At 33.0% G+C, this 26498-nt stretch overlaps 1 protein-coding gene across 3 annotated transcripts in view; it reads left to right on the plus strand.

Moving 5' to 3' along the window:
• Positions 1–26498, plus strand: part of RAB11FIP3 (RAB11 family interacting protein 3) — a 155071-nt gene that overhangs the window by 93446 nt on the left and 35127 nt on the right. The window contains exons 4-7 of one of the 3 annotated variants that reach the window (XM_031945704.1): positions 6697–6908; positions 16004–16177; positions 21227–21361; positions 25894–25929. In XM_031945704.1, the coding sequence (XP_031801564.1) occupies positions 6697–6908; positions 16004–16177; positions 21227–21361; positions 25894–25929 (557 nt within the window). The remainder of the gene's footprint in view (positions 1–6696; positions 6909–16003; positions 16178–21226; positions 21362–25893; positions 25930–26498) is intronic. The other 2 variants (XM_023497766.2, XM_031945705.1) reach the window with 2 other exon arrangements.

Raw genomic sequence — 26498 nt, forward strand, 5'->3', positions numbered from 1 at the left:
TTTATGAACTAGCTTTTAGTACCATAAATATTGGAGAAGCAAGTAACACTTTTTAAAAAGTTTAAGCAATTATTTTATTTCTTTTGCATGATATGTTAATGTGTATATTACCTTATTTCCCCAATGACATTGTAGTTAATTTTAGGATAAAAGCTGAATTGTCTTCTGTTTCTTCAGGATACCCAGCACAATGCTAGTTAGGTACAGGATCATTTTCCTTCATTTAACAAATACTTATATGTCTATCATATTGTAAGACCTTCTTCAAAATGTTAAATATGGCATGAAAATAAGTATAAGGCATGGTACTTGAATAAACTTTGTCCTCACTCTAGAAACTTTCAGCAAGGTTATGAATAAACATGTAACACATTTATTAAGAGCTTACTGTGTGTAAAGCACTATGCTGAATACTAGGAAAGCAAACGAAAAGAGAATCCCATTCTAATGGAAGAGAGGTCACAAATAGGGAAAATTTCCATCTTAAGTCTAATGAAAAAACCCCTGGTCCTTAGGGCATAATGGCAAAGCAGATTGTGCCTCATAACATTTCATTTCAGCCATTTGATAGGACAAAGGATTTTGGTGGCAATAATTTTCCAGGTCTTCAGGAGCAGTTGCCACACTGCATTTCCACAGGGGTGGCTTCCTAGGATGATAACTATGGGTGCTATATTGGAAACACTGCAATTTCCAAAGTTCTTGGGTTCAAGGTCTGAGGAGAGTCATGGTCAAGGTAGTAGTGGTGGTGGTGATGGTAATGGTGTGACTTGTTTGGCCAGTTGTAACCTTTTCCCTCTCTTTCTCAGAGTTAACCTGCTGCTTCTGTCAAAATCATTTGCTTGTGTAGATCAACTGGTTGGCAGTTGATGATGATGATGATTGGCCCCTTCTGTACAGGAATTGCTTCCCTAAGAGCAGTTTGGAACTATAGCCAATAGGCTATAAAACTCTACACATCCTTTGATCCAGCAGTGTCACTACTGGGTCTGTATCCCAAAGAAATCGTAAAAGAGGTGAAAGGATTCACATGTGCAAAAGTGTTTGTAGCAGCTCTTTTTGTGGTGGTAAGGGATTGGAAATTGAGTGGATGCCCATCAGTTGGGAAATGGCTGGATAAATTATGATAATGTAATGGAATATTATTTTCTATAAGAAATGATGAGCAACAAAAAGTTATCAAACTGTGCTTACCCTTTTATCCAGCAGTGTTGCTACTGGGCTTAAATTCTAAAGAGATATTAAAGAAGGAAAAGGGTCACACATGTGCAAAAATGTTTGTGGCAGCCCTTTTCATAATGGCTAGAAACTGGAAATTGAAGAGATGCCCGTCAATTGGAAAATGGCTGAATAAATTATGTTATGTGAATGTTATGGAATATTATTGTTCTGTAAGAAATGGCCAGCAGGGTAATACAGAGAAGCTTGGAGAGACCTACATGAACTGATGCTAAGTGAAATGAGCAGAACAGGAGATCATTCTATACTTCAACAGCAATACTATATGAGGATCAATTCTGATGGAAGTGGCTATGAGAATCCAACGAGAGGATCCAATTTAATTCCAGTTGATCAGTGATGAACAGAACCAGCTACACCCAGTGAAAGAACACTGGGAAATGAGTGTAGACTGCTTGCATTTTTTTCTTCCCAGGTTATTTTTATCTTTCTAAATCCTATTTTTCTTGTGCAACAAGAGAACTATAAATATGTACACACATATTGTATTTAAGATATACTTTACCATGTTTAACATGAATGGTTCTGCCTGCCATCTGGGGGGTGGGGGAGATGGAGGGAAGGAAGGGAAAAGTTGGAACAAAAGTGATTGCAAGAGTGAATATTGAAAAATTATCCAATTGGAACAAGAGGTTTGGCAATTTTTAATGCTGTAAAGTTACCCATGTATATATCCTGTAAATAAAAGGCTATTAAATAAAAAAAGAAAAATTATCCATGCTTATGTTCGTCAATAAAAAGCTATAATTAAAAAAAAAAGAGACTCAGTTACTATATTTGTATTTCTAGTGCTTGGACACATAGGAGGCACTTAACAAATACTATGTATTGATTAATCGTGTAATAAAACTTGCTAACAATAGAAGATATCAAAAAGTGAAATGAGATTCCTGAGGAGGAATCTCTGTGTGTGGGGGGAGGGGGGAAGGGGGGGAGTATCTTCAGATAAATGCTGAATAATCATTTTTCAGATATATTAAGAAAGGATTCTTGTTGAAGTAAAGGTTATGTTTCATAGCAAAAAAAAAAAAAAAAAAGAAAAGAAAGAAAGAAAAGAAATGATGAGCAGGATGATTTCAGAAAACTGGAAAGACTTACATGAACTGATGCTGAATGAAGTGAGCAGAACCAAGAGGACATTGTACATGGTAACAACAGGGTTATGTGATGATCAACTGTGATGGACTTGGTTCTTTTCAGCACTACTGTGATCTAAGAAAATTCTAATAAACTTAGGATGGAAAATGCCATTCACCTCCAGAGAAAGAACTATGGAAACTGAATGCTAATCAAAGTGTACTATTTCCTTCCTTCCTTCCTTTCCTTATGCATTTGGGTTTTACAAAGTAGTAAATGTTAAGTGCCTGAGGCTGAATTTGAACTCAGGTCCTCTTGACTCTGGAGTCAGTACTCTAGATACTCCTGAAGTATACTATTTTCAGGTTTTTTTTATGTTTTTTTTCTTCCTTGTGATTTTGTTCTGATTTTTCTTTCATAACATGGCAATATGGAAATGTTTAAAATGATTGTACATGTATAATCTATATCAGACTGCTTCCTACCTTGAAGAGGTGGGAGAGCAGGGAGAGAGGGGGGAAAATTTTGGAACTCAGTCTTACAAAAATGAATGTTGAAAACTATCTTTACATGTATTTGGAAAAATAAAGTGCTATTGAAATTTTTTAAAAGGAATTGTTTCCCTGGATGATGATGATGAGGCCTGAACTAGAAGTAAGACTAGTGGTCTGAGAAGGCAAAACAAAGGGAAAGATGGAGGGCATCCTAACAGTGGCAAGTCTTCCTGCTACCTGGCTAGCCTATATGGGAAACCTAAGAAATTATTTAAGTCAGTAATGAAGTATATCTGAGCAAGCTTTGAGCATTTATATGAGAAATATGAAAAGGCAGCATGATATAGAATTATCTTAGAATCTAGGAGGCCTTGCTTGATTCAGCTCCTATCTAGCTAGACTGTGGGCACGTCATTTAACTTTTCAGTGTTCTCAGGCAATGGCTCAAGACTCTAAGATACAATCAGTCATGAAATATTTTAAGTGCAAGCTATGTTCTAGATCCTGTGCTAAATGCAAGAGATAGAAAGTAAGACAAAAACCCATCTCTGCTCAAGGATTTCACAGTCTAATTAGGGACATAATTGGCAGATAACTATGTATTCACAAAATATATGTATGGTAAATTGGGGGTTGTTCAAAGGGAAGGCACTTAAGATTATGGGGTACTAGAAAAGACTTCTTGCAGAAGGTGGGAATTTAACTGAGAACTGAAGGAAACCAGCAGGAGGTAGAGATGAAGAAAAAGAATTCCAGACAGCCAATGAAAATGCTTGATTTGGAAATTGAGTGTTATGTTTGAGGAACAACAAAGAAGTTTGGGGTCATTGGAACATAGATTACATGGCAGCAAGTAATATGTAAGAAGACTGGTAAAGGGAAAGGATCAAGTTTTGAAGAGCTTTAAAAGCCAAACAAAGCATTTTTATATTTGATTCTGAAAGTACTAGGGAGTCACTGAACTTTATTGAAAGGGATAGGGTAATATGGTAACACTTTCACTTAAGGAAGTGGAGAATGAACTGAAGCAGGAAGAGACTTGGGGGCACCAACCTGCAGACTATAGCAATAATCCAAAAGTGAAGGGATGAGAGCCTGCACAAGGATGGTGGTGGTGTCAGAGGAAAGAGGGAAGTATGTAGTAGAGATGTTATGGAAGTAAAAATCAATAGGGCTTGGAAACAGATTGGATATAGAGGAGGTGAGTGATAGTTGAAAATGAAGCCTACATTTTGAGCCACAGGGATTGATAACATAGTTGTGCTCTTGACAGTAATACGGGAATTAAGAAGAAGGAAAAGTTTTTGGGGAAAGATAATAAATTCAGTTTGACACAGTTGAGATGTTAGTGAAATGTACATTCTGAGATATCTCGTAGATAGTTGAAAATGGAAGATTGGAGGTGAGAAGAGAGACTGGAACTGAACAAATAGATTTGAAAATCATCTACATAGAGACTGATAATTCAGTCTTTGAGAACTGATGAGAATATTGTGTGAAAATATATATAGAGAGAAGCATCGGATCAGAGGTCAGAGCCTTGGGAGACACTATTACAGTGACTTGGATGAAGATCAACAAAAAAGAATAAGAAAGAGCAGTCAGGCAGATAGGAGGAGAACCAGGAGACTAGTATCATAAAAACCTGGAAAGAAGAGATTGGCAGTGTCGATTGGCAGTATTGGAAGCTACAGAAAGATCAAGAAGAAAGGAGATTTTTTTTAAAGACCATTAGATTTAGCAATTAAGAGAGTGTTGGTGACTTTGGAGAGAGGTATTTCAGTTGAGTGAAGAAATTTAAAAATCTAACCGCAAAATCAAGAGAGTGAGAGGAAAGGTAATAGAGGCATCTATTATGGATAGCTTTTTCAAGCATAATCATAAAAGGGAAAGATATGGGACAATTCCTGGGGGGGGGGGTGGACAAATAAGTGAGGATTTTTGAGGATAGATGAGAGTGATATTTATAGGTAGTAGAGAGGGAACCAGTAGACAGGAAGATATTGAAGATTAGTGAAAGAGTAGGAATTAACAGATGTCCTAGAGAAGATGGAACAGAATGAAATTTCTTGTATGTATAATGAAGTTTGCCTTGGCAAACACAAGGGCTACTACTTCATGTGAAAAGGGTGAAGGATCAGATAGTAAAGGGAGAAATCTGAATGATGTGAGATGGAAGGGAGAAGAGGGAGTTGCCCAGGGTCACACAGTTAGGAAGTGTTAAGTTTGAACTCAAGTCCTCCTGACTTAAGGGCTGGTGCTCTATCCACTGCACCACTTAGCCATCCCAGAATGGTTGCTTTTTAATGAAATAAAAAGGCAAAGCTTTCAGAAGGGAGAGTCAGGAGAAGAAATTTATAGGAGGTTTGAATAAGGATGAAGAGGTTTGGAAAAGATGCTATGGTGAGTGGGATTGTGTATCATTTAAGGAGGTGTAAAAAGATTGTCTAATGCTGCGATGAAAATAATGAATCCAGCCAGCATATTTTCATGATTTTCTCCAGCTTTGTCCAGAGAGTTTGCACAGTATTAATTTAAGTTCTCTATCCTGATAAAATCGTGAGAAAGGAAAAAGAATGAGAAGAGAGGGGAGAGAACAAATGAGAACGAGAAGTCTTACTAGAGGGATACTGACACAAGGTTAGCCTGATAAATGGGAACTTCCTTTTTTTTCTAGTCAAGAAAAATACTAATTTCCAAGTTACTGAATATTCATTGTTAAAAGTTTTAAAATTATATTTTGACTTACAAACTTTAAGCCCCTAAAAAGATGTAATGCAATTCTAAAATGACAAAAATCAAGACAAAGTAGGGAATAGAATTTTTTTCTTGATATTTTCTTCTTGATACATGATAAAAAAAAAAAAGAAAATTTGAATAAGGGTTATAAACAAAAAAGAGATTGTATACTTAATTTGTGTTTATGCGTGATTTTTTTGTCACTTTAAATAATTCATCACAATTCAGAATGTTTTTAAAAAGTAGTTACATTTTGTTTTTGACATAACAGATACTTTCCAACAGTGAAATAACTTTGCCTTCAAAGTACATAATCCCTAAATAGTTTACTGGTTTCAATACAAAAATAGATTCATTGAAAAGTAACATAGTCATTGATCTCAAACAACTTATATTCTGGTGGAAGTGAAGAGATGTACAGAGAAATATAATACCAATTAGGAAATTATTGAGTACCTGGAAGAAATCAAAGTCAAAGCAGCTTGAAAGTTAGTTAACTTATCTGTTTAAATTACAAAATTGTGAATTTGATATGAGATTTGTGGATATGTGGATTTGATCCACTGGATATTTGATAATGCTATATTATAAGTGTAGAGAAAATATTGGTGGTAGTTTGTTTTGAAATACATGTCATGCTAAAAACCATTACATTGAATTCCCAATCCCTATATTTATGCGCACCTGCATTTTTTATTTCCTTCACAAGCTAATTGTACAATATTTCAGAGTCTGATTCTTTTTGTACAGCAAAATAACATTTTGGTCATGTATACTTATTGTGTATCTAATTTATATTTTAATATATTTAACATCTACTGGTCATCCTGCCATCTGGGGGAGAGGGTAGGAGGTAAGAGGTAAAAAATTGGAACAAGAGGTTTGGCAATTGTTAATGCTGTAAAGTTACCCATGCATATAACCTGTAAATAAAAGGCTATTAAATAAAAAAAAAAAGAAAGAAAGAAAGAAAAATACATGTCATGGCAGAATAAAAGCTTATTTTCTAACATATAAAAATTGAGTTTCCAAATGCTTGAACAAAGAATTTGAAAAATTATATTATATTGGAAGATTATTCCTTTGAATTAAGTTTATGGAATTAAATTGAATGATTTGTGTAATTTTTGTTTATATGTTTTAATAGGCAAATGAGGTGACGGACAGTGCTTATATGGGTTCAGAGAGCACTTATAGTGAATGTGAAACCTTCACAGATGAGGATACCAGTACACTGGTACAGCACGAAATGCACAATGAAGTAGAGACAGACAGCGCTATTGATTCTGCTGGTCACTCAGAGTGCCCAGATGTCATGGAAGAACCAGAGAATGGGCCACTTCTCCTCACACCTGACAAGTATGTATACAAAATTTCTACAAATTTTATGAATACTTTAAATAGTAAAACAGGTACATTGAGTATTTGGTATTAATAGCAAAATTTTATTTAATAAATAGGAGACTCATCAATTAAATTTACTTGGCAAGGAAGTTGTCACTAATTAATATGAAGAATCCCACAAAGTAAGATATCTTACAGATCTCACATACAGATAGTGGGTCCATACAAATAAGTTTGTGGTTTCATGCTTTTTGCCAATATTGATTTATCTGAGACAAATGGCAGTACTTTTCCTTCTACCCCAGTTCCCATGATTTCTTTCAATATTAATTTCTCCATAAGAGGAATTCAAACAACTATATATTAAGCACCTACTCTGTGCCAAGTATGAACTGTTTTTTGCTCTGGTGATTCCAAAAAATTGATACTATTATGCATGAATTTTGTCACTGGGAGGTCAAGAAGAAATGTAAGCAAAAAGAGAAACACACCTTTTGGCTGTATTCTTACACTTATGATGAAAGGGAGAGATTTCAGTTCAGCAAATATTAAGTGCATTGTATAGACAGTGCACTGTGCCAGGCAATAAGAAACAAAAATGAAATAAAGCAATATGTCTTCCCTCTAAGGGTTTAACAATTTTATGTCAGTTGCTAATTTCTTATTTCATCTCTGACATAGTCATAAAGTCCAAGACCTTTTATTTGGAGATGGGGATATAGAGAAGGTTGCCAACTAGAGATAAAAGATGACTTTATTTGCTGCAGTTAGTACAAGGAAAAACTATGGACCAAATAGTACCTTAGTAGCTAAGGGTTTACTACTTTGACATGCTAAGATGTCTCCTTACTGCATTAGATTCTACCATTCCATATAATGTAAATTCTAACCTTCCTGGTAAGTTATAGCTAATTAATGTCTGGCACATTTGTGCTGCTTAGTAATTGTTTATTTGTTGATCAATGGATAGAGAGCCTATAGTATAAGTTATCTTGCTTTTCTGTTGGAACTTGCTATCAAGAATCTAACCTTATATAAACAATGTGATCTTTATGTAACACATTGGAAGATTTGTAGGGACTATTAGGTTAATACTAGGGTCTTAAACCTTTTACTAAAGTCCTGCTTCATGCTGCACTGTAGTATATAGGTGCTAGGAAACTAGCAGTAGGAGTTTATCTACTGTTGTTTAGTGAACCTTATTGGTCATGAAATGATTATTTTTAGACAGCATTTCATGAGACTGAGAAGTGGAGAGGTTGTGATCTGAATCAATAGAAGGAACAGATTACAAATCTTTTTTTATAGATTCCTTTTTATTTCTTAATCATAAACTTAACTTTGCTGTGTAGCCAGACTTGTGGAGCAAAAAGGTAATGTAATCCAAAAAGAATTGCCACAAATGGAAGCACAAGGATTGTAGGGTAATTACAGGGATATAAATGTAGAGCGCTGAACTTTGGAGAAGTATACTTAAAACAAGAATACTTAAACAAGATGTTAACTTGATGGAATTGATGAGATGATGGTTCTTTAGTATACATACACTTAGTACTTAGCATGGTGATGTAATGGTTCTCTAGTTCACACATATATAGTGTACTATAATGATGTAATTATAGTAAGGTATATAAGAGCTAAGAAGAACTGGAAAATAGACATTCTATCTTTGACCACCCTCGTGGTGGCTCTCCTGCCTCCTGCACTAAGACCAAGACTGGTCCTGAGGTCCTCCAGAAAACTAGCCCAAACGTTACACATAAGGATACTTTCCCTATCTCCAGAGGAATGTTTGGTGATTGAGACAAAAAACAAAATCAAACAACAACAACAGTAACAAAAACTCCAGAAGTTATCCATAATGAGCAATAGTGATTTTTTTTGCTGGTTTTGCCAACTCAGGATATAAAGTACTTCATGGCTTCTATGATGTTCTTGCCTTGCTTCACCTGGTCAAAATATCGTAGGCTTGCCAACCAACCAATTAGTTGTAACTGTACAGAGGAAAAACAACAAGCCGTTTCTTTTGGACACAACATTTGCAGTGGATCAGACAGTGAGATCTAATGTGCTCCAGGATGAAGTTCTCACAAACAAATTTCTTCCCATAGGTGAACTTGCCAACAGTGCTGTTATGGTATGTGAAGTCACAAGCCTGACATTTGAATCCAGGAATGATTTTGAAAAGCATGTTCCTTTGTAACCATAGCCCTTCTTTCCATTACTATGAGCTTGGAAGTTTGGAACACTATCTACAGCTAGCTGAAAAGTATCAGTACAGGGGTTCATTATCGATGGTGATGATGAAAAACATAGTGAGGTTGGCCATGGCCATGGATAACTAAGCTGGAGGATGGGGGTGACACCAGAGGTAATGAATTTAGAGTCCATTTCTGCTAGAATGAGCAAAACTGAGGACTCCCACTAAAGACATCTGCAAAACCTGGAATCATGGTAGAGAGTAGGGTACAGTGGAAAGAGTACCAAATTCGGTTATAAAGAACCTCCTTTTAAGTCCCAGCTCTTCTTGTTCTACTTTGTGATCTTGGTCAAGGCTCTTTTTCTTTTTGAAAGTCTTAGTTTTGTTGTTCACAAAATGAGGGAGGCTATGCTAGATGATCTCTAGGATCCCTTCATGTTCTAAATCTATGATCATTTGAACCACTAAAGTATAATCTTAAAATTATTAATTCAGGGATGAAAATAATAGTTTAATGGAAAAGAAATTCCTTTGGAGAAAAAAAGCAAGGTAAAGAAAGGAAGAAAGAAAGAAAGAAAAGGAAAATCTTTTTTTGCTTTTTAGTAAAAGTTAAATAGAGTGCCATCTTGGCCTTCTTAGCTGGTGCTTCTTGGGAGCTATGCAATCTTCATGCAGCCCAAGAACGTCCCACAGGAATGTAACCAATTAATGGTCTTTAGAGTATTTACAAAATAAAATTAGTTGTGTTTTTCTTTCCTGAAAATATAGCTTTATAATGATTAATTCTTAGAATGTAATTACCCATTGAGCAAGACCACAAGAAAATGCTGGTTTTAAATAAGGAAGCCATTAAAATATATGAGAATATTCTTCTTTTTCTTGGAATCATCATCATCATACAATCTTATATTTCTGTAAACTAAACCTTAAAAGATATCCTCCATATTTTAAGTTGAATGGTGATCAGGAAGAAGTATTTTTTTAAGAGTGAGAGAAAAAATAAACAAATACCACAAGGTAAAAAACTCTAGTAAAGTTTTTGTCTTCTTACATTGTAACTTTGCATTGTAATTTTCTAGTTTATTATCTTTAAAGCACTTTAACAAAATTCTACAGCTCAAATACTCTTTGGATTAAATAATGGAATAGAATTAAGCACATTATTTGTTAGAGACCTTGTGAGAGCAAGGACCCTTTCCTTCCTAAGTATAAATTTTCCCTCATACCCATGAAAGTCTTTTCATAACCAGCTACACCCAGCGAAAGAACTCTAGGAGATGACTAAGAACCATTACATTGAATTCCCAATCCCCATATTTTTGTCCACCTGCATTTTTGATTTCCTTCACAGGCTAATTGTACAATATTTCAGAGTCTGATTCTTTTTGTACAGCAAAATAACAGTTTGGTCATGTATACTTATTGTGTATCTAATTTATATTTTAATATATTTAACATCTACTGGTCATCTTGCCATCTGGGGGAGGGGGTAGGGGAAAGAGGGGAAAAATTGGGACAAGAGGTTTGGCAATTGTCAATGCTGTAAAGTTACCCATACATATAACCTGTAAATAAAAGGTTATTAAATAATAATAATAATAAAAAGAAAGTCTTTTCATACATTAGGCACTATATGAAAAATGTTTCTTGAATTCATTTGAGAAGATGAAAGAAGAATTCCAGAATCTCAGAATAGAATGTTACTCAGAAGGTGAAGAGTTAGAAGAGATTTTAAAAGGCCATTTGGTCCAATCCATTCCTGAGGAAACCCCTTTATTCCTGAAAAGTGGTATCAGGCTCCTACTATCTTAAAAATCCAGTCATGAAAAATTTCTTCAAAAAGATACTCACTTTATGGCCAGAAAGGAACTAGAGATCATTACTGATCACAAAATAGAAAAATTTGATTATATCAAATTGAAAAGCTTTTGTATAAACAAAACTAATGCAGACAAGATTAGAAGGGAAGCAATAAACTGGGAAAACATTTTTACAGTCAAAGGTTCTGATAAAGGCCTCATTTCCAAAATATACAAAGAATTGACTCTAATTTATACGAAATCAAGCCATTCTCCAATTGATAAATGGTCAAAGGATATGAACAGACAATTCTCAGACTAAGAAATTGAAATTATTTCTAAGCCATATGAAAAGATGCTCCAAGTCATTATTAATCAGAGAAATGCAAATTAAGACAACTCTGAGATACTACTACTCACCTGTCAGATTGTCTAGAATGACAGGTCAAGATAATGCAGAATGTTAGAGGGGATGTGGGAAAACTGGGACACATTGTTGAATTGTGAATACATCCAGTAATTCTGGAGAGCAATTTGGAACTATGCTCAAAAAGTTACCAAACTGTGCATACTCTTTGATCCAGCAGGATTATTACTGGGCTTATATCCCAAAAAGATCTTAAAGAAGGGAAAAGGACCTGTATGTGCAAGAATGTTTGTGGCAGACCTCTTTGTAGTGTCCAGAACCTGGAAACTGAGTGGATGCCCCTCAATTGGAGAATGGCTGAATAAATTGTGGTATATGAATATTATGGAATAATATTGTTCTGTAAGAAATGATCAGCAGGATGATTTCATAAAGGCCTGAAGAGACTTACTTGAACTGATGCTGAGTGAAATGAGCAGGACCAGGACATCATTATATACTTCAACAACAATACTATATGATGATCAATTCTGATGCATGTAGCCCTTTTCAACAGTGAGATGAAACAAATCAGTTCCATTTGTTCAGTAATGAATAGAACCAACTATATCCAGTGAAAGAACTCTGGAGAATGAGTATGAACCACTATATAAAATTCCTGATCCCTCTATTTTTGTTCGCCTGCATTTTTTATTTCCTTCACAGGTTAATTGCACACTATTTCAAAGTCTGATTCTTTTTGTACAGCAAAATAATTGTATGGACATGTATACATATATTGTATTTAACATATTTAACATGTATTGGTTAACCTGCCATCTGGGGGAGAAGGTGAAGGGAAGGAGGAGAAAAATTGGAACAAAAGGTTTTGCAATTGTCAATGCTGAAAAATTCCCATGCATATATCTTGGTTTTTTTTTTTTTAATAGCCTTTTATTTACAGGATATATGCATGGGTAACTTTACAGCATTAACAATTGCCAAACCTCTTGTTCCAATTTTTCACCTCTTACCCCCCCACCCCCTCCCCTAGATGGCAGGATGACCAGTAGATGTTAAATATATTAAAATATAAATTAGATACACAATAAGTATACATGACCAAAACGTTATTTTGCTGTACAAAAAGAATCAGACTCTGAAATATTGTACAATTAGCTTGTGAAGGAAATCAAAAACATGCATATATCTTGTAAATAAAAAGCTATAATAAAAAAAATTCATAAAATCTTTAAGAAAAACAAATGAGAACCTAAAAGTAAAATTTAAATTCTGGTTTCATTTGAATCAAACAGTCTTTATAACATATGGCTCTGGCTGTATTTTAAGTAAATTTCAAAATTCAAAATTCAAATTTAAAGTCACTGATTTAAAGCTGGAAAGGACCTTAGATGTCATCTAATATAGTCCCTTCATTTTATAGATGACTGAAATGACCATAGAACAATAGTTATTATGCAGTTTTCTATTTTTTTTTCACTTACTTCTTTCCCCCTCCATACCACACAGTTCTGATAAGCAGTGTTTTATAGTATGGTAGTATTAGTCCCTCTTTACAACTTTTCTTTTTTATCAGTCTCATCAGTCAATTTTAACAGATTCTTTCCACTTAATTATATGATAATGTAGGCTTTATTTTTCCTTTCCTTCAATTGCTTTTTGTTGTCAGAATATTTTTATATAATCAAATCCATCAGCTTTGTCTCCAATAATTTTTTGCATAAATAAAAATATCAATACTCTTAATAACTGAGACAAATATATTACTTCTTTTTTGTTCCAGTTTTCTAAGTTTTAAAAGTAAAAGGTTAGTATTTTTTAAAGCACTAAGGAAGAGAATCATTATTCCATAATAGTGATTGGAAAAACTGCATAGCTGTGTATATGGCTTTAAAAAAAAAAAAAAGATTTGAATCTATACCTTATAAAAAACATATGCTATGTTAATCTCTAACTAAATCATTGATCTCTACCTATAAAATTTGTATTTATTGGTATATATTTTGTATTCAAAGCAGAATTGGCATCAAGGCTTGTCTCACTTACAGTGACTGTGACCTGGGCAGCTAGTCAAATGCTGTCAGGCACATCTTTAAAAGAAGTTACAGAACAGCTATAGATCAATATCGGTAGAAGGCATTTCCTCATCAGGACTTTGTTATGCTAATGAATCCAAAAGACTAGACCAAAAAAAAAAGTGTAGTTTCTTTCTATTATATGTATACATGTTGTTTTACCACAGTAAACCGTAAGATCCTTGAAGATAGGGCCTATTCTATTTTTTTAAATAACCCCATTAAATGGGGATATCAGTATCTAGCCTATAATGTCCAAGATCCTTTCCAGCTTTACATTTTTTATTTTTTGGAGATAATTATGTAAAAGAAAGAAATAAAAATTCAAAGATAAACAACTTTATTGACTTGAAAAGGAAGACCCAACCAAAAGCGTTATTATTATTATTATTATTTTGCTTTTGTACTATATTAATTCATTTAGGCTTTTGATGTCGAATGTTGAGTTTTATCTAAGAATTTATCCTTTGTTTTACATAGTTATTTCATTATTTCTCATAGTAGTTACTGTTTATAATTGAAAATTTTGTAGAGGGGTCCTCCCACTCAAAGAGATTGGGACACACTGTATTACTAAATTCTCATTTATACTGGAATGCTTTGAAAATTCTTTCCAAGAACTAGCATATTTCTAAAATAAATGCTTTATCTTAAGATAAAGAAATAATATGGTTAAATGGAGTGTTTTTCTCTAACCTTTGATGTTAAAAAGAAGCACTTTGTCCTTTTGTTAACATTGAAGACAGCACCTTGTTAGATATAATAGTATTTATCCATAGATTGTTGTCCTTTGTTCTCAAAGAGGACCAAAATGACATCACTCACTATGTTAGAATTGCATTGCTATGTGTCTGATTTTGGCTGATCACAGCATTACTTTGGAGTGTTCTGCCACAAGTTGGATACGAATAGTCCATATGAACATTTGGAATAGCTTCTCTAATCTTACACATTTTGCATTTCTTTTGGGCTAATTCAGTTCTATTTTGCTCACAGCACCTTCTCTGATGAGGGCATGCTATGCTGGGCAGTATTGTGTTAGTGTCTCCCATGTCATAAAATCAATTCTCAAGTAAGAGAAACCTTGAAAGTATCCTTGCATCACTTTTTCTGACCACTTTGTGAGTGCTTGTCCTGTGTGAGTTCTCGGTAAAATAAGTGGTGGGGGGTTGGAGGGGATGGCAAGCATATATTTGGCAATTTGGCCAGCCCAATGGAGTTGTGCTCTCAGCAGTAGAGTTGGAATGCTTGGCCATTTAGTCTGAGGAAGGACCTCAGTGTCTGGTATCTTATCTGCAAGGTGATCTTCAGAATCTTCCATTTAAATGGAAGCAATGCAATTTCCTGGCATGAAGCTGGTTTACTGTCTGGGTTTCAGAGGCATTACAACAATGAGGTCAGCACAACGGTGTAGAACTTGAGTTTGGTAGTCAAATACTTCTCTCCCACACTTTATTGTGTATAACATTTTAAATATGATCATATTCTGATCCATTATTTCTTTATTCAATCAAAAGTTTCAGGGTATTAGAAATTAATTGAACATAACCTTTTCATTTCTTGTTAATAGTACATTTTTAAAGGTAATGGAAACATTTTAAGTCATGTTCAGTGATGGTGGATAATACAACTACATAATTTGTAACCTTCTGTCATTTCCACTGGTTACCTTGAACAAGCATTGAACCCACTGTAGTTTTCTGTCAGATTTTTAAAAAATTGTTTGTTAGAATAATTACTTCATGATGATACTGTGGATTTACAGATCCTCAAAGATTCCAAATCTTACCTTTACTTGGTAGAGATAATTAAAAGGGTAATTACAGAGTGGATGCCTATCAATTGGGGAATGGCTGTATAAGTTATAGTATTTCAGTGTAATGAAATATTTTTGTTCTATATATTAGAAAAATTATATTGTTCTAAATCATCCTGATGAGCAGACTGATTTTAGAAAAGCCTAGAAAGACTTTTATGAACTGATGCTAAGTAAAGTGAGCAGAATCAGAACATCATATACAGTAACAGCAAGATTGTTTGATGTTCAACTATCACAAACTTCTTAGCAGTACAGTGTGATCTAAAAAAAATTCCAATAGATTTGGGATAGAAACATCTGCATTCAGAGAAAGGAACTCTGAAGACTGAATGTGGATTGAAACATGCTGTTTTCACTTTTTTTTCTTTCCCATGGTTTTCCCCTTTGGTTTTGATTTTTCTTTTACAAATGACAAATATGGATATATAAAATGATTGTACATATATAACCTATATCAGATTCCTTGCTATCTTGGGGAGGAGGGAAGAAAGGGAGAGAAGGAGAAAAAAAATTGGATCTCAAAATCTTACAAACGTGAATGTTGAAAACTATCTTTACATGTAATTGGAAAAAAAATATTAAGTGGAAAAATAAAAAAATTAAAGGAATAATTATATTAGACAACATTATGCAATGAATGAAAAGCACACTAAATGGGCACTTAAAAACCAAATTCCTCTTTGTCCTGAGTTTTCTGAGTTCACATCTGTTTCTTGACCTTACCAATGGCCATTTTCTCTTATCTCTTAAATTCAGTCTTAAGAAGTACAAGTTCTTCTAGCAACTTGTTCCAAAAGGCTCCTTCTTAGAACAGTAATACTTCCTTGCTTTTTACTCTTTGCTCTTTTAGATCCCGCCCACATGACCTATCCTTGAGCTCCGACCTGAACAACCACTCCATCGTTACAGTGATTAGTGGGGAGGAGCATTTTGAAGATTATGGAGAAGGGAATGAGGCGGAATTATTTTCTGATAACTTGTGTAATGGAGAAGCCAGCTTTAGCAGTTCCTTTCTTTCTCCCAGGTAAAAACATGTACAGTAGTGGTATTGCTTTTGAATTTCCTTGATTTTGTTGTCTTTAATCACCAGGGATGCCTTTCCCTTTTTGGTTTGTAAGAGGGGGAGGGGGAGAAGATATCTAAATGTGGAATAATTTCACAGATTTTTTGGAATCATAGTGACTTCCCTGAGTGAAAGATGAAAGAAGGGTCACTTAACTAGTTATATCTACAAATTGACACAAAAATTTAAGGCTTAAATATAATAATATAGCTTTTTTACTGCTATGAAATCATGTATTTGTAAGTTTCTAATCTTGAATCTTGTTATGTAACTATGTGCTAAAGAGCCGTTTTTGAATAAGGATTTCATTAGATTCTTTGGATTTTGTAATATTGTATAGACTCTTCCATTCCAATTTTCTGTTATTATTTCTGACCATGAGTTTTATTTCTGATATTTATAGTATTCCAAGAATAACCCTTCAGAAGTTTATGATTCATAGTTCTTAGGTAATATTTGCATATCATATATATGTGCATGTATTTTATAATATGTACACAGCTGTCTTTGAAGACTTATATATGTAGCTAAAAATCACCTTTTTTTGTCAAATAAGTTCTAACATATCATGTTTAAAGTAATTATCATATGTACTCAACTCTTATAATTTGTAGTAAACCTTGTTAACTTTCCAGTTGAAGAAAATGCAGTTAAATTATATCTGACTTAATTGTTATGATCATAAATAGTATCATGTCCATAAAAACCAGTTTTCCCTTTACAAATTCTCTATTCCTTTTGGTTTTTGGTAATAATAGCACTTTGTGCCTTAAACAAATTAAAAATTTTACAGTCGGATTTTGAATCATTACTGCCTAAGATTTTTCTACAAATGCTATTTGGCATGGCAGATTTCATTATTCCCAGACCCTAAAATGAACTATATCTAAAACCTGAAAGAAATACAGTGCTTTTCTGTTTGCTTTTCATGAAACTTATTTGATATTTTAAAATTTATTTAATTTTTATTGATAACTTTTTGTTTTTCCCTCACTTTTGGGGAACATCCCCATACCTAGTAATCCACTTCTATATTTATGCTCTCTTGAAATGGATTCTGGAAGAGCAAGGTTAGAATTATTACTATTATTGTTAAATGTGGTCTGATAGAAAATTGTGTTTCTACCAAAAATTTGTAGGACTAGGAAAGAATATACAAAAACACTCTAGCTCACTGTTCACAAAGTTGATATTAATCTCATGGAACTCTACTTAGCAAATAGATAGTTTACTCACCTTTTAAAAAACACTTTATTTAGGCTTTTAAGTTCACTCCTTGTATCTCACTTGTTGCTCCAAGAGTTGTGTCACCAAGAGTTAAGTGATTTGCACAAAACAAGTCAGTGGCAGAGCTAGGAGGACTTAGTACTGTGAGGAGTTAGGAAGCTCCTCCTACTTGTTAGAAGTGGGACGAACTTGAAAATTGCTTTATTGCATTTCTCTCAGTATTAAAGCTTTTTTTCAAAGTTTTGTGGTCTGAGAGTACCAGACTTCATTAAGAAATTTTAACCTAAAGACTACACAACAAACTACTATGACATTTCCCCTCCATTGTTTAGATATTTTAACTAAGAATAAGATTAAATGTGTTCTAAAAAGTATTAAGTATTTTAAAATGGCTATATCAAGTTAGGATCATTTTAAACAAAAATAAATGTAGGACATTGTAATGAAATGGACTGTTACTTCAGGTCATAAGTAGAAAAAATGTTTTAGGTTTTGCTTCTCTATTATTTACTATATAGTATTTTCTATAGTGCAAAACTCTTGACTTCTCAGAATTCATAAATTGAAGAATTCGTATCTAAGGGCCTAAATTTTTCCTCTGGTTATTCTTCACATTTTTATGCATTTTTTTCCTATTTGGGCAAATGTTAATTATTTCCATTTATGATATTATTTGTAAGAAAATTGAAGCTTTCCTCAATTGGCCTTGTTAGCTCAAAAGTGCCAGGAAAAGAAATTGTAAGGAAGTATTTGGAAATAAAAAGGATGTCCGTATCCTGAGAGAAGGAAAGAAAAATTAGCTCTAATATATAATTTTATTAGACTTTTGGCTTGCAAGGTACCAGAGGTATATAAGAACTTGAGAGTCTACTTTCTGTCCTCATATATATTGCTTTTCATGATATCATCTGTGATATCATGGGGACCTGTTATGACCATCCTCCCAATGAATATAATGAGTATTTTCATCACTCAAGCTGATATATATAATGGTTCTAAAATGAAACCAAGTTTAGAATCTGAATTGTAAAATTAGTCCAGATTTTTTAAAAAATTGCTTTTATTGTGGAAGTTATAATTAACTTTTTTTGGAAGTACTAACTAGAAATGTAAATTCTAGTTTAGAAATACCTATATCTATATAAAGATAAGTTTTATCTTATTTTTTCCTGGGTTGTGTTATATGTAGTGGTTTAGAAATCTTGCTTGAAAAAATATTTTCACTTTTTACTACTGAAATCATATTCCTCTTAATAGCATTGCCACAATGCATTTCCTTTTAGAGAAATTATTCTTTTCTGTCACATTTATATTTTATGAATATAAAACAATTTATAGAATTTCATTTAGCTTATGTGACTAAGGAGATCAAGTATATGCTGTAAAATATGCTGCTACTTTGATAGCCTATTTCTATTTGTTCACTCTGCCTCTTATCTTCTTATGTGATTTTTTCTTTTTTTTTTCTATTTAGGTATAACTTCTCTTGTCAAACTATATTTCAATATTAACCATCATTTATATTAAACTCGTGGCTTCCAAAAGGTATTGTGTTTGGAGGTAACCCAGAAAAGCTCCATTATAATCCTCACTGTCCAAAATGCTCCATAAAATTGAAAGTTCAATTAAAATTAAACCATGGGCAATTAGCATATGATTCACAGAAATAAAACATTCTGATTTTTTAACAATATAACATAATTTAATTGGTAAAACTATTCTTTGTAGGCCTTTAATATTAATGATTTATACAATAGCTATTGAAATAGTTGTAAAGTTGATTTCAGGGAATTTATGATTAAACAGACCACCTCTATGACTAAACTTTCTTCTTGGCAAAGAAATAATAAACTCAGAGTACAAATTTAGACACTTTTTTTTTAGAAATGGTCAATATCAGGAATTTGTTTTGCTTGACTGTGACAAAGGTTTTTTTTTTTTTCTTTCTTTCTTAATAAGGGAAGGAGAAAGTAGATTTTCATTGATTGGAAAAAATTTAATTAAAAAATTAGTTGTAAAGTATTATTTGATTTCTTCAAAAGATCCATTTCCTTGATCCGAGCTTGATGCAGATTGAAAACCTTCAGTGCTTTAGCAAACAGTTTTCATTAATTACTGTGGCCAGTCATGTAGTGATGAGCTTCCTTTGTAGGCTAATTGTTGTGGGACAAACCAGTAGGTAAAGTTGTCACTGGATAGAGAAGTGACTTGGCCATTATCTCCCAATAATATGTGTGTCACACACAGGACTGGAATGTAGCTCTTGGTGCCTTCAAGGCCAACTGTCTATACATTGTTACCTCCCTCTATCCCATACTTAAGACAGATCCCTTTGCATGCATATGTATGTGTTTATATGGCAGCTCTCCTAGTCCAGCCACTTAGTAGCTATTAGACCTTGCCTATGTCATTTAACTTCCTTGTTTCCGTTTTCTCATCTATTAAATGGGAATGATATTCTACAGTCAAAAGATATGGGTTCAAGTCCCACTGTTGACATTATTTTTATGAGGTTGGCCAAGTCACTTAGCACCCTTGGGTCTCAATTTCCTCATCTGTAAATTGAAGGGTGGGGTCAAATTCAGTGGTCTTCTAAGGTCCCTATGGGCTCTTTATGGATAATCTTACATTCTACTCATTACTTCACAGGTTCTTGTGAGGAAAAATGAATTAATGTCTCTAAAGTGCTTCATATATTAAGTCCTTTATAAGTGTCTGCTGCTATTTATATGTGTGCCCCTTATGTTACATATTATCAAAATTCTATACTGATGACTCATCATGACATGGAGGTAACTGGGTTCTCAGTCCATCCTGACAGAGTACAAACCAAGCTCACCAGCTGAAAGCCAGTTTGTACCTCTTATCCAAGGACTGGGCAACTAAGTTTAGGGCCTTTTCAGAAACTTTGGCCACAACAGTGCATGAAGATAGACTGCTAAGTCTATTAAAGGCACTGCAGATCATGTGCATCAGTGGAGAGAATGTAGACACTGGCAAATGATGGATCTTTTTAAGTATGAAAGTGTGGGTGGACATATGTGTAAGTGTATAGGCATATATATGTATATATATACACACACACATACCCATATATGCATTTACATGTATTATGTAATACATGTGTGTTTTGTGCATATGTGTATACACACACCTACACACATCTGTTTTCCCATTAAATTGTAAGCTCTTTGAAAACTGTATTTTGCCTTTTTTTGTATCCCCAGCACTTAGCACAGGGACTGGCATATAGTATATGCTTAATAAATGTTTATCAATATGTCATTCTCCAGGATGATTTCTTCATCTTGAAGCTGCACATATTCCATACATTTTTATACATTATATGCTATCAGGAATTACTAGGTCTATTAAGGACAACAGACTGCAAAACTGAAGTGGGTTATAGTGTCTATCTTTTTATTTCTTTCTATATCTTTTAAAAAATAATATTGGAGAACTGCAGAATGTTTTATTTTAAACAACTTATAAAAATTAGATACTTTTTATAAATTCCTTTGTTATTTATTAAACTATTTTACATACCGCATTCTTATACTAATGTTGTCTCCCCCAAAAAAGTAGTTGCTTAAGAAAAAAAAAATGTAGCTAATGTAAACCCAACTGGGAAAAATGAGCATTTGCTGTAGTTTTTATTACAAACCAACGTTTTCATGTACTTGCTCCATTGTTAATCTTCAGACACAAACTTGTGAAAGCCACAATTCTAAAACTATACTCGTCTAAACTCTTCTCCTAAACTGATACTTCTGATTTCTCTAGTACCAACCCACTTGCTGCGAAACTGCACAGCATTCTCACTGATGAGGCGTTTGAATTTTACTGTAGCCAGTGCCACAAACAAATCAACCGCCTTGAGGATCTTTCTGCTCGCCTGAATGATCTTGAAATGAATAGGTAATTGGTTCAGTGAGTGGCATGGTATTTAGTTTCTATAAGGAGAAAGGGATATATGGTCATTGTCTGTTGTTTACACCTGACTTGGCATTTTCTCATCTTAGTCTGTTTAAATTGAGATCAAAATGTCAGCTTCTGTGACCTCACTGTAACACTGATTTCTTGTTTATGACACTTGAATTTCTGAATTTCCAATTAAAGAGAAAAGTATAATGGGTGATGAGAATCTTCCTCTTACACCTGAGTAGTATCTTTGCATGTTGTTGGTTCTGTGTCCAGTGAATTCTTTGTTTCTTCATTATACTTTGCATGATGTCCCCAAACAGTTATTGGGGATAACAGTTATTATTGGATGGTTCTTCTGAAGTAAATCCAATATAGGCAAAATTGGACTTGCAAAGAAGATAAATTATGGAGTTATTTCATTTATTTGAGTTGTTTCATTTTTCACATTATTTTTATATAGGATTCATTTAAATAACTAGCTAATTAACATACAACAAAATTATAAATTAATTTATTTAACTGCTTTGCAAACCTTGAAGCACTATATAAACACTAGTCATTATTATTATTAGCAAAAATTCTAGGGAATGTACTCATGCAAAATATATATGTTCTCAAAATTAGATCTTTTTTTGAATAGATTTTACTAAGATTGCCTTTGGCTTTAGTCAGTTACTATAAAAATTCAGCTTTGTTTTCTAACCTCTATGTTTAAAAAGAAAAAGTCTGAGTTTAAGCAGAAAATCATTGGTACCAGATTCAACTTTCCCCTTTTATTTACAAATTATCTGTTTTCTTCTTTCATTTCTGATTCCTGACTCTAGTTCAAATCAGAACTTTCCTGGTTTTTAATATCTCCAAGTTAGATTTCTTTAGACCTTTTCCTTTTATAGGTATCTTACAACTTCAAAAAAACTTGTTTGTGGTTAATATTTTAGGTTTAGATTTTTGTGTGCAAGAACATTTCTGCTAATGATGCTGAAGTCAGGTAGAGTCAATTCATGTATACTGAGCCTCAAATAAAGATAAATTCTTGCTGAGTATAAAAATATTAGCAGTCATTCAAAATGTTTTCTTAAATACATACATATATTTTTTTTCTTTTCTTTTCTTTTTTTTTTTTTTTTGAAAAGCACTCCCAATTTCTGTCTTACTACATCCTTTTGGTTGTTCTTTGTTAGACGAAAATGGAGTCATTTGTTGATCTTTAGTTGCAAATGAATTGATATAATTAAATTTAGTGCTAGAACTCTGTTTAACTCCTAGCCTACCTGTAAATTTCTTCTAATTACTTATAGCCCTTGGCCTTTACCTATAGCAGCTAAGGATTTTTTTTTAAAAGTTAAAGTCTTAACTCTGATACTATGATTTATACAGGAAGAGTCATGAAAAAAAAATTTTTTTAATGGGTTGAAAAAACTATAGCAGGATAATAGGGGGTAGTAATAGTATGAATATTTAAGTTCATGTGAATATTTTTACTAATCATATATAGAAAGAGTAAATCTTTTTGGGGGAAAGAAACAGGCCAGGCCATTGGAGGATAGAGATAATGGATTACATAATGAGGTGAGCAGTGGATGAGGAATCATGTGCAAAGGATGGGAATCACAATATTTGGATTCCAGGAGCAGTTCTGACAGACTTGTCATAAAGATACAGCATCAAAGATTAGGAAATTAGTAGTGGAAGGTATCTATAACATTCTAATAGTATTGATGAACATTATTTGGGGAGTGCCTATAAAATGAGAGTCTGAGATTAGATGGTTTTTTCCAGTTTCAACAGTTCTGTGAGTTTGACATTTCATCAGAAAACCCTTAGTGATTCTGCTGGCTTATATGGGCTATAGGAGTAGTAGATATGCATGGACAACAGGATTTGAAATTTGTGGAAACCTGAGGCATGAAGAATAGGAATATGATCCACTGGGCACAAGTATCTATTAAAGAAATAGATGGCAGAAAAGAACATGAACCTTACTTAAGTGTTCATAAAATAATATTATATTTTTATAACACTTAGAGGTTGGCAGAATGCTTTACTTTTTTATTTCATTTGACTCTCACAACAACTGCATTGTTTTTAAGTGTTGCAATTACTCCCATTTTCTAGATAAGGAGGTTAATTGATTTTCCTAGAGTCCCATAGCTAGTGAGTATCAGAGACAGAAATGGAAATCAGATCCTCCAAACCTGAAGTCCACTGTGCCATGCTATCCCTGGTAAAGTGACCTAGTTAATCATGCCATGACTGTGATGAACTGATTTAGCAAAAAGATTCACCCAGAGAATCAAGAAAATAGAAGCTGGAACAGTTGATTTAAGTACAAAATTAACTATTTGTTTTAGTCACCAAATATGTTCCTACTGCATGTAGACCACAATGCTGGATTCTATTTAGTAATTTCTAATCTAGGTATGTCAGTTGCCTTTGAAAGTAAAAACAGCATTCTTAAGAATTTGAAGTTGAAATCCTTGCTATTATATGCAAAACTTAAAGCTTTTTGATAATTTTTCTCTACTACAATTGGAATAAAATTAAATTAGAGTCTTAGCTTGTAAGATAGTTATGAACACCATTATAGCATTTGTTTACAAGTATACAATACTCAGTCATTTACAAATGGCTTTGCCAAACTCTGAGAAGAACAGAACTAGGCAGTAAGACATAGCTTTATAAGAAGTAAATTGGGTTAATTTAATATAATTTGATTTACAAATTAATTTTACTTAACTTGCATTAGAATTCTTTTCAACCACATCTTTTTAATTCATGAGAATAGGTTAATGATCTGTTCAAAATAAAATATTAGAAATAATGCATTTTGCTAGCAAATACACAGTCAAGATTAAAGACATTTTTAACAATATTGTATTATAATTTCCAACAAGGAAAGGATCCTTAAAAAATAACCTTCTCCTCAATACCTAGGATAATAGCATTGCATGTAGAATAGATGCTTAAATGATTGTCCTAGGCCAGAATTCCATTTCAATGAATTTTATAAAGAAGCATAATTTAGTCTTAATTCTGTTGTAGAATATTTAAGCTCTATTCTAACAATGGATGTAAACTCAAAAAATAACTATAAATTCTATTCATCTTATTGATACTTTGCAGAAATATTTGCACTCAATTTTAAAAGTGATAATATACTTAGAATAGCAGCTTTAAATATTAAAAAACTTATAATGGGATGGCAACCAGTTTATTGAAGTATAGTGATTAGTAAATTACATTTGTATTTTTGATGTTGTTATATTTAGGGAGAATAACTGCTAGTCAGAAGAAAGGTGGAAAGGCAGGCTGGTAGAAAAATTGGCATATAAGTTTTTAAAGGTGACATAAAAGTAAATTCCCTAAATTAATTTGTGACTTGATCTTTATATAGGTTGTATCTTAAATAATTATCGATTATTAAATAAGTACCAGTAATTTATTAAATAAATATCAATATTATATCTTAAATAATTAATGCAAAAAATGATATGGGATTGTGTGTAGGTCTTTTTGTTCATGTAAATGAATTTCATAAGTGCCAACTTCTTAAGATCAATAATCATTATTTTCATCTTTCTAGATGTTAGAGATCACAAACTTTTCACACATACCAGAATTAGAAACTATCAATAAATTATTAGACTTATAATAAGTGTTGTTAGTTATTAAGATATTTAGAAGAATATTTAGTTAAATGGCAAAAGAAGAGTTTAGAATGGAAGAAACACCAGCCATGTGGGAAAGGTAAGTTTTAAAATGTTGATAGCCTCCTTCATGTTAAGATGAGAAAGAAAACCCTCTCTGACACATAAAATCATTTGGTTTGAGTAAAATGGGTAATGGTCTTTAGTTGATAATTAGCTGTTTTAAATGCAAAATTATGTTGGCATGTTTTCTATATTCTAAATAGCAAAAATGATTAGCAATTAAAAAACCATCATAGAGTTATGCCAACTTACTGTGAAAAACCAGTGGTTAAGTTAGACTAAAACAAATTCTTTTAAATTGATAAATTATTTGAAACATAACACTCCAGTCATGGTTCACTTTTTTATTTTTAATACTCTGTGTTATCATCTATTCTGATTATCTGGTTTCTCACAACCAGAATATTTGGAAGACTTTCCTTTAAGCTAAGTATTTTTTGAGTATTCTATCAGGTGAATTAGTACAGCCAGTAGCCTTACTTGTCCTAACTTGGTCTTGTTATTGCTATTTTGGGTAAAGATCTATTTCAGAACTAAAATAACCCAGCCATTAATGCTTGTGATAACTGCAGAAATCTCAGGGGAATTTATTAAAAAGAGTTTTTTATGCTTATATGTAAGAGGGGGCCTAGCATAGGACTTTGCATGGATACAGTCATTGAAAAGCAAGCTGAGTATGCATGCTTGTGTTTTCACAATTTGCTAAGGATGTGCCCCTATCCTTATATCTTTTTAGTCTGAATTTCCTGTTTCCTTTTGCTTTTCTCTGTCAGTTTTCCTGACTCTGTTTTCCTGTTGTTTTTGTTCATTGCACAGTCCAAATAAACGACTCTCGAGTAAGAAGGTAGCAAGGTAAGCAAATACTTTATTTCATTTTCAAAGAAAAGTTTTTCCTAAAATTCATTGTTACTTAAAGTGCATGATTTCTCCTTTTTTAAAAAAAAATTTCATTTCTCACCCCTGACCACTAGAAAACTGAAAAGGATTTTAAAATTTTTAATTTTTTCATTTTTAGTTTAATTTGGAAAAACTTTTGAAAGATATTTCTAAATATTGTCTGTTTAAATTTGAATTCACCTTTAGTTATATGTGCATACCCATTTAAAGAAAACATGTAAAATATTTTCTCAGGTAAAATGGTAACAATAATATTTACTCCCAATTTTCTTAGCATTTAACACAGCAGTCTAAAGAATTGAAATTTTAGGTTTGCTACCTTTGTACCAAGAACTATATAGAAAAAAAAAGAAAAAAATGATGATAGAATAGCATATCATTCCATTCTTGGTTTATATTAATCTCAGGATCATTTGCCCCTCCAGGACTACTTTCTTCAGTACTACAAGGACTATATCTGTCCTACCTCAAGTTTACTTCTTGGGTGTTATAGAAAACCTCAGTAAAAATTTTTTGCCAGTTTA

Source organism: Sarcophilus harrisii, chromosome 1 (genome assembly GCF_902635505.1).
Source record: "Sarcophilus harrisii chromosome 1, mSarHar1.11, whole genome shotgun sequence".
Taxonomy (NCBI): domain Eukaryota; kingdom Metazoa; phylum Chordata; class Mammalia; order Dasyuromorphia; family Dasyuridae; genus Sarcophilus; species Sarcophilus harrisii.